Genomic DNA, 9395 nt, shown 5'->3' with positions numbered 1-9395 from the left:
CAAAGCGTAAATCGATCCAACTGTAGTCGAATTAATATGCCACTAGGCGGTAATCTGCAGGTCGGGTCTAAATATTTTATTATTATATTTTATCATTATGTAAAGTCTTTTCAGCCTTCATGAAGAATTTGTTACGAGTAATATATCAATGATGATATCGACCATTAATTGCAATTTATCTATATTTCTATGGTTTGGACAATCAACAGTATTGTTACAGAAAATACATGGCACATTAATACAATATAGAGTAAACAACAGCATTTTTATTGTCTGTGTAGTGTCTAATTTAGATTTTATTTTAGGAAATTCAACACACTTACGTCATAGGACACGTCAAGTGAACTTATTGTTTCCCATCCCCACACCACGGAGCCCCATGGTTATGAAGATATCTATGGTTAATGTTTTTAGGTTAGAATAGAACTATTTAGTCAAACTCGGAGGTGAATGAAGTTAGCCCCTCAAAAAATTTTTTTTTTCCTGTTTTCTACTTATTTTCTATTAATTCGTTTGTTCATCATTTGTTCTTGGTTGTTCACTGTTAATCATTGTTTGTTCCCCATTTATTTATTTTAAAAAAAATATTAAAAATATATCTAAAAGTTAGCCCCTCGATTGCAATTTTTAATATTTTTTCGTCCTTAATTACTCGTAAATATTCATTTTCGATTGTTCTTATATAAAATACGTTTGTTCTCTTTCGAAATTACTCATTTTTTGTTTAATTAATTGTATTAGTTGAATAAATGTATACAAAATATGTGTACTGCGCATGCCATAAGTGTATATTCTATGGCGCATGCGTCAACTATAATGCCGAAACTTTCTACGCGGTTTTAATCGTGAAAAAAAAACAATTATAAATCCTGAAGGATCAATTAATTGGTATACAGTTTAATTCAAAAAATTAAAAAATAAATAAATAAAATAATGTGCATTCGCGTAAAGTTAGCCCAAATACATTTTTTCCATCCTCCTATATACCTATCGCTATGAAGGTATAAAAAAGATAGGTTAAGAGTTCACATAGGTAATATAAACAAATAAGTAAATATGTTCATTATTTATCTTTCAAGAGATAATGTAGGTATACATTATAATAACATTTTGACACAGTCGAAATTATATTCCTAACATTAGTAAAATAACATTTTAATAATTTTTTATAGGTTATGTATTGAAATTGTTGGAAAATTATTTCATGTTTTAGCTGGAAAACGACATGGAGAATTATATGCAATACAAGATAATGAGCTCCATCAAATGAATTCGAATGAAACCAAACTGTTTACCATCCAAATTCGATTGTCGGGCAGATAGAAAACGAAAATTCACTCATAGTGAACCTCGGCCTGCATTTGTGAAACGGCAAAGACTCACTATTATCAAGGAAATTGAAGAGACGACTAAAAATGAGATGTGTCGTATTATTATACCTTTGCCATCTTGTAGTCAAGGTAGGTGTAACTGTCAATAATTAGTTACACTCACAAATCTCCTAATCAAATAACAATATCAGAAAAAATGAGAATAGTTAGTTAGTTAGTGGAAGTAGCCAAAATGGGCAAGTGGATCTCAGTTCCTATTATATAAGGTACTAGGAAGTTTGTGAAAATGAAAATTTATCACAGTGTAATATCACTTACTTACTTTAACAGTGAAGGAAAACATTGTGATGAAACCTGCACACCTAAATGTTCTTAGGATTTTCTTAGGTGTGTAATCCACCAACCAGCACTAGGCCAGCGTGGTGGACTAAGGCCTAAAAACCCTCTCAATGGTAGTGAAGGCCAGTGTCCAGCAAGGGGATATATTATATGGGCTGATGATGATGACTAGGAAGTTAAATACTACTACTACTACTACGACAGTACACATATAATCCTATATATTTACAAACTATACGTTTGTTGGAAATTGCTAACATTATTTCATATTTCCAGATGTCCAGCCACTTGAAAATAGGTGTAGTAATGACAAAGCTATCCAAGTAGCTCCAGCACAGGAACACAAAGGCAAGGCAAGTGTGTATTGCCACATCACCCCTTAATATATCTGAAGCAAGTATAAGTAAACAATCAGAACCAGCAAAAAAAAAAACTGTTGTTCCTGAGGACAAATTTGACAGTGATGAGTCAAATGCACCAGCAACAGAAGGATCAACTGTTGACTATGGGTTATAGAAGAAGAAGATTAATTCATATTTATTTAAATTAATATTAATGAATATTAATTTAAATTATCGTGCAAAATTCGTGGTCAAAACATATGTGTATTTTATAAATAAATATTCATTCTCAGTATTAATGTTGTTTTAATCATCGATTGAAAAATTGGTTCTTAATGAATTTAGTTGGAGCTAAATGCTGCTTGGAGCTTAATACTTTCGAATAACATAAACACGTGACTTTAAGCATAAACATATTTTTTAGGTAAATACTTTATTTAGCTTTGCTGGATTTATCCAAGATTTCGACATACCAAAATTTCATACAGGAACGACAGATAGATAGCTATCTGATTGAATACCCTTGTAGAATTGAGCTTCGAAGAAAAGTTTATTCTTATTCTTTATTAGACTTTATTCTAGTTGCAGTGTCAGTTAGAGAAGCTGTGCAAGCTTCTCTAACCGATACTGCATGGAATAAATAGTCATTATAATTATAAAATATATTTCTGTTTACATACCATACAATTTTCATAGTTCAAATGTGAATTTGGATTGATATGAATTTATTTCGATTATCAAAATAATTTGTATTAAACATTTATATTTCCTCAAAATTTCTATTTTTATAATAATGACTGTGACCACCCCATAAATCACAATATTAAAAATATTAAAGATAACTTATTTTTAAATCATATATTAAAAATTATAAACAGATCGCGAATTAAAATATTATATTATGCCTATCATTCTTAAATAATTCAGTAATGAATTTTCGCATCGCCGCGCCGTATATAATTAATATGAATAATAGGGTATTGCCCACTGTGCTAAAAAAACATAAATTATGTTTTTTTGATAGATCTGCAAACAAGCGAGTAATGCTATGTTTCCATAAATAAAAAGGCAAAAAAAAATTAAAGAAAGATATTATGCACAAGTTCAAATGCATATGTATTGTGCTAAAAGTAAAACTTGCTACTTTTGTGTAGCATCCAGCAACTTTGAAAAAAATAATCAGGTCACTATAATTAGTAGGTATTGATTTTGATTCCGAGTAAGTTGCACAGTTGTTAGATAATGTAGTTTCTTTTTGGAAGAATAACAATTTTCTAATATTACACAAAAAAGTAATGTTAAATATTTTAAAAAAACTTTATACCTATTTTCCTTTTAGGGAGTACAAAATATTGATGTGTACAAAATGAATGTGATTTAATAAAAATAATATTTCAATTTAAATTATGTTTTATTAAAAATTATTCTTAACATACAGGTACAAAGGTTACATAACATTAATATTTATTCCTTTTCATATATATAAGCCCATATTTAGCACATTTGTGGAAAACAGAATCAAAATAATAATGAGTTGCTAGCCATAGAAGACCAGCATAAAAGTCTTATTAAAATCTGTTCAGTAGTTTTTGAATGAAGAGTGAAAATACTTACAAAACTTCCTATTTATAAGTAAGGATTACTTATTTAATTAAAGAGTTTTGTAGGTGGCAAACTATCTAAAAACTTTCTATTTTCCACCAAGTTGACATCAATTATCCTTCCTGCATATATATTTATTGTATTGTTTTTTTTATAGTCTAACAAGGGGTGATATTACATTTGCAATTTCTGGGAGTTTGTTGAAAAATATATTGCTTGCTTGACTTACAGATAAATCGAAATCATCAGCCAATTGAGAGAATGTTCTATTTAATGTTATTCTCATCAGACATAATATAATATTTTGTTCAGAAACATTTGTATGTTTCTCAATCAAGCCTATTATGAAACATAATTCTTGTGGAAGACCAATATATAAACGTTGTTTATTTTTCACTTTAGATAAAGTTGTTAACACATTCATTTTTTCAACTTTTTAGTCTTCTTGAGAGCTATAGTCTGAAGTGCACAAGTCTTTGATGGAGTGGAGATATAGAGAGATAACTCATAGTCAACAGTTGATCCTTCTGTTGCTGGTGCATTTGACTCATCACTGTCAAATTTGTCCTCAGGAACAACAGTTTTTTTTTTTGCTGGTTCTGATTGTTTACTTATACTTGCTTCAGATATATTAAGGGGTGATGTGGCAATACACACTTGCCTTGCCTTTGTGTTCCTGTGCTGGAGCTACTTGGATAGCTTTGTCATTACTACACCTATTTTCAAGTGGCTGGACATCTGGAAATATGAAATAATGTTAGCAATTTCCAACAAACGTATAGTTTGTAAATATATAGGATTATATGTGTACTGTCGTAGTAGTAGTAGTAGTATTTAACTTCCTAGTCATCATCATCAGCCCATATAATATATCCCCTTGCTGGACACTGGCCTTCACTACCATTGAGAGGGTTTTTAGGCCTTAGTCCACCACGCTGGCCTAGTGCTGGTTGGTGGATTACACACCTAAGAAAATCCTAAGAACATTTAGGTGTGCAGGTTTCATCACAATGTTTTCCTTCACTGTTAAAGTAAGTAAGTGATATTACACTGTGATAAATTTTCATTTTCACAAACTTCCTAGTACCTTATGTAATAGGAACTGAGATCCACTTGCCCATTTTGGCTACTTCCACTAACTAACTAACTATTCTCATTTTTTCTGATATTGTTATTTGATTAGGAGATTTGTGAGTGTAACTAATTATTGACAGTTACACCTACCTTGACTACAAGATGGCAAAGGTATAATAATACGACACATCTCATTTTTAGTCGTCTCTTCAATTTCCTTGATAATAGTGAGTCTTTGCCGTTTCACAAATGCAGGCCGAGGTTCACTATGAGTGAATTTTCGTTTTCTATCTGCCCGACAATCGAATTTGGATGGTAAACAGTTTGGTTTCATTCGAATTCATTTGATGGAGCTCATTATCTTGTATTGCATATAATTCTCCATGTCGTTTTCCAGCTAAAACATGAAATAATTTTCCAACAATTTCAATACATAACCTATAAAAAATTATTAAAATGTTATTTTACTAATGTTAGGAATATAATTTCGACTGTGTCAAAATGTTATTATAATGTATACCTACATTATCTCTTGAAAGATAAATAATGAACATATTTACTTATTTGTTTATATTACCTATGTGAACTCTTAACCTATCTTTTTTATACCTTCATAGCGATAGGTATATAGGAGGATGGAAAAAATGTATTTGGGCTAACTTTACGCGAATGCACATTATTTTATTTATTTATTTTTTAATTTTTTGAATTAAACTGTATACCAATTAATTGATCCTTCAGGATTTATAATTGTTTTTTTTTCACGATTAAAACCGCGTAGAAAGTTTAGGCATTATAGTTGACGCATGCGCCATAGAATATACACTTATGGCATGCGCAGTACACATATTTTGTATACATTTATTCAACTAATACAATTAATTAAACAAAAAATGAGTAATTTCGAAAGAGAACAAACGTATTTTATATAAGAACAATCGAAAATGAATATTTACGAGTAATTAAGGACGAAAAAATATTAAAAATTGCAATCGAGGGGCTAACTTTTAGATATATTTTTAATATTTTTTTTAAAATAAATAAATGGGGAACAAACAATGATTAACAGTGAACAATCAAGAACAAATGATGAACAAACGAATTAATAGAAAATAAGTAGAAAACAGGAAAAAAAAAATTTTTTGAGGGGCTAACTTCATTCACCTCAAACTCGGAGGGATCTTTCCTGTCCTCCCCCAGTTTGAATCCGCCTTATTTCCAGCGCTGTCCTTCAGTCCTTGCGTGCCGAAACACGGTCACTCATGCTCCGCTCCGCATATTTGGCTTGATGGTCGCCTTTGATCAGCCTCAGCCGCTCCATCTCGCACAGTTCCCATGCTTGGTCACAGCAGTTGAGGACTACTCGCCCTCCGCGCATCCGGTTTTTATATTATACACTCTAGGGGTAGGGCAGACAAGACCATGTGGAAAGTGGGGTGCTCTAATTCAGTTTTTGATATTTATCAGATATTCATGCAATTTGATTACTAAAGCACGAGCAATTTTAATATTGTTTTATTTAATCTAATTTAGAAAGATAATTTATTAGATAGTTAATAAGACGCTATTAAAAAAAAATTGCGTCACAGCACATTCCGTTTCAGTGTAGACAAAAATTCGTTATTTTTTGGGTAAAAAAGTCAATGTAGGTAATTGCATACCACAGTAACAATTACCGAGCTCTAATTACACCAAATGTAATATATTAAAATAATAAAATATAGGTAATCAGGTAAAAAGTGATATTAAATTGAATAAAATACACTTCTACCATGAATGGAACGCGAAATGTCAACTTTGACGTCTTGATGATTTTTCCAATTTCTTAAAAAACTTTAAAAAATTATATCTCGTAAACCGTGAGTTTCCAGCATTTGAAAATTTCCTAAAAGCTTTCTATTTATGAGTACTATCTACAAAAAATCTGAACTTCAAAATAGATAGACCATAAAGGAAATTTTAGCCAAATGTGTGATCGCAGTTCATTTCACGGCACGATAGCCGAAATACCAGAGATTTGCGTCGACAATTTCACAGTTCTAGACAGAAAAGCATATTTTTTAAGTCATTGTCATGCGGATCATACGCAGGGGATTTTTACCGCCGATTTTTTGGAGAATTTAAACAAAAATCACACCCATATCTATATGTCCGAGGTCTCGGCGACTATCGTGGAGTATGAAAGCAATTGTGGACCCATCATGAAACACATAAGAACATTAAAGTTGGGTAAAAATAATATATTTCATAATATGAGCACTATTTAAAATGTTTAAGAAAACTAATAGTAAAAAAGTCATATAAACTGACACTTTGACAGATATAGAATTATGATGTACCTAATTTTTCTGAGTTGATACAATTCAGAATTATAAGACCAATCTTATGTAATTACTTGACCCAGTGATAATTGTGGTGTTTCAATATAAAATCAAAATGACAATGTTTCTGTACAAAATGACCGAGAATTTTATATATTTGAAAACATAAACCAAATTTGACAAACATAGCTAATACAAAAATTTGCTCATTGTTCATTCTTTTCCTTGCAAACACAAATTATTTCAATACTGTTAAATAAAAAGAGATATGACTGTTTAATTTGCAGAATCAACAACAATAACTTTAATAATGGATGACGGGAGCCATAAGTATTTGAATGTCAAAACGATACCGGCCGGCCACTGCCTCGGATCTGTCATGTTTCTATTTGAGATAAACAATCAGACGATACTGTACACAGGGGACTTCAGAATGAATCCAGAGAACATATCTGCTTTTGGACAACTGCACAAAGATAACATGCCAATTAAAATAAACACAATTTACCTTGATACCACATTCCAGAATGAAAGTTTTGACAATTTCCCACGCAGGAAAGACAGTATCCGAATGTTGGTCAATCATATAAAGCAGTGGGTAGACGGAGAACCTACCAACAGAATAGCCTTGCATACATCTGCTCGTTATGGCTACGAATTTGTCTTCAATGAAATCTACAACATTTTAAACATGAAGACTTATGTTAGTGATGATAAATGGGCATTGTACAGGTAACTTTTTTAAATGTACATCATTTGGTTATTGGTTCCTCTTAAAATCTGATTTAATTTAATTCAGGGATGTAAAGGCGAATACATATGAGTCCAACATAACTGCAGACCAAACGGTAAGCAATTGCCGTCGCCCAAAACACGTCACTTCGTATCTACTATAGGTGTTTTTAGGCATTCCAAGCACCTTTGCATTATAGAATTTGGTTCCTTTTTTGTTATTATAGCCACACACTCAATGATGAGTGGTCGAATTCACCAATAACGTCAGTGATGTCAGAAACACAATCAACTTTAAACACAGCTGAGGACTCTTTAGAGTTTGCATGAAGAAAGACATGTCAAAGTGTTCAGAAAACATTTTTGGTAAATTCTGTGGTCGAATAAAATGGACGTTCATGATATGTAATAATTAAACTTTTATTCTTATCAGGTGTTACCGTTTTCTGTGCGTTTAATTAGTTATGTGTGTGTGTGTGTGTGTAAATATGTTGGTGTGTGTACAGTATATTCATATAGTTAGATAATTAATCAAAAATTTTAATTTGTTTTCAGCAAATTACCATCTGTTAAAGGGATCACGAACCACAGCGAAGATACGATGATACATTTATGTGAGAAACGAAAATGGCGGGAATTTGATCATAGCAAATGTTTACCGGAACACAGAGCGAACCAAAAATATTTGAATGTAATTTTTTCAGCAATGAGACACCGTTCAATGGACAGTGAAAACTCGCCCTTAGACAGTCGAGACGGCGTTATCTATGTATGTTTCGCGACGCATTGCAGCAGAGAGGAATTGAATTTTTTCGTCAGTTATTTTACACCGGACAAGGTTGTCGGTTTCAGGGATCAGTTTATACCGAAAGCAGGCACGAAACGATGTCACGTCTTTGAGCCAACGAGGACGGTGAAGATTCGTAAATTCAATAACAATAATGCATCTAATAAAATCGATCCGAGCATTGTAAATGATTTATTTTAAAATTGGTTTTTTAGTTTTATTGAAAATGTAAATAAGGTTTTGTATTTTAAGATCTAGTAAGTTTTTCGTTTTGTATTTGTGCTGTTTTTGAAGATTTTATGAAGGCTTTTATATATTTTTCTTATAAGCTGTTTTAATATGAAAAATTATGTGAAGTGTAAAGAAGATGAAGTGGTTTAATTTGACATGTCAAATCAATTGCAATGAAATTAAATGCAACGGGATGATGGGATGAACTAAAGTTTCAGAAAATCGTGAATAATTATGACAGAATTTCATTGGATTTTGTTGAAGAACCCGACAAGCTACCTACGTCCAGCCCCTTTGTTTCATTTTCCCAAATTTTTACACTTTTACAAGCGCTAATAATTAATAGTTAATAAGTGACCACTTATTACACATTTAAACCAAAGAAACACTAAATTAACAATAAAACAATTCACAAAACTTTGTTCCTTGCGTTCCCGCCAAAACGTCCTAAGATTTTACAGATGATGAAAGTCGTAGGCAAAGTGATCTAAGACGTAGTACCCAAAGAAGTATTTTAAATGAGTATTATGTGGGTATTTGGCTGTTTCAATACTATTGAGATCGAAGTGCTCTGTAATGGGGGGATGAATAGTTACTGACCAAACACCATAGTTTTCCGGTGACGCTGTTTGTAAAT

General features: G+C 31.7%; 1 protein-coding gene and 2 long non-coding RNA genes across 13 annotated transcripts; 2 read left to right on the top strand and 1 right to left on the bottom strand.

The window, feature by feature from the left end:
- The first annotated feature begins 830 nt into the window (after positions 1 to 830).
- On the top strand, positions 831 to 2306 carry LOC114240627 (uncharacterized). 6 transcript variants are annotated; one of them, XR_016323834.1, is made up of 3 exons: positions 831 to 888; positions 1214 to 1460; positions 1947 to 2306. It is a non-coding gene; the product is annotated as an uncharacterized LOC114240627 (long non-coding RNA). The 6 variants fall into 6 exon arrangements; XR_016323832.1 differs by having other exon boundaries at positions 874 to 888; positions 1173 to 1460; XR_016323833.1 differs by lacking the exon at positions 831 to 888 and adding an exon at positions 893 to 1033.
- Positions 2307 to 3403: 1097 nt separating this feature from the next.
- LOC114240626 (uncharacterized) lies at positions 3404 to 5697 on the bottom strand. Of its 6 annotated transcripts, none has more exons than XR_016323840.1 (3): positions 5410 to 5697; positions 4838 to 5084; positions 3404 to 4351 (listed from the first exon to the last, which is right to left on the bottom strand). It is a non-coding gene; the product is annotated as an uncharacterized LOC114240626 (long non-coding RNA). The 6 variants fall into 6 exon arrangements; XR_016323839.1 differs by having other exon boundaries at positions 5265 to 5696; XR_016323838.1 differs by having other exon boundaries at positions 4838 to 5125; positions 5410 to 5425.
- A 767-nt stretch (positions 5698 to 6464) lies between these two features.
- Positions 6465 to 8890, top strand: LOC114246616 (protein artemis). Its single transcript, XM_028179230.2, has 3 exons — positions 6465 to 6916; positions 7296 to 7740; positions 8296 to 8890. Exons 1-3 carry the CDS (start codon positions 6655 to 6657, stop codon positions 8726 to 8728), a joined length of 1140 nt encoding a protein of 379 aa, XP_028035031.2. The 5' UTR covers positions 6465 to 6654; the 3' UTR covers positions 8729 to 8890.
- Positions 8891 to 9395: the final 505 nt, after the last annotated feature.

The sequence above is a fragment of the Bombyx mandarina genome, chromosome 11 (genome assembly GCF_030267445.1).
Source record: "Bombyx mandarina strain Sakado chromosome 11, ASM3026744v2".
NCBI lineage: Eukaryota > Metazoa > Arthropoda > Insecta > Lepidoptera > Bombycidae > Bombyx > Bombyx mandarina.
This window is presented reverse-complemented; position numbering and strand designations above follow the sequence as displayed.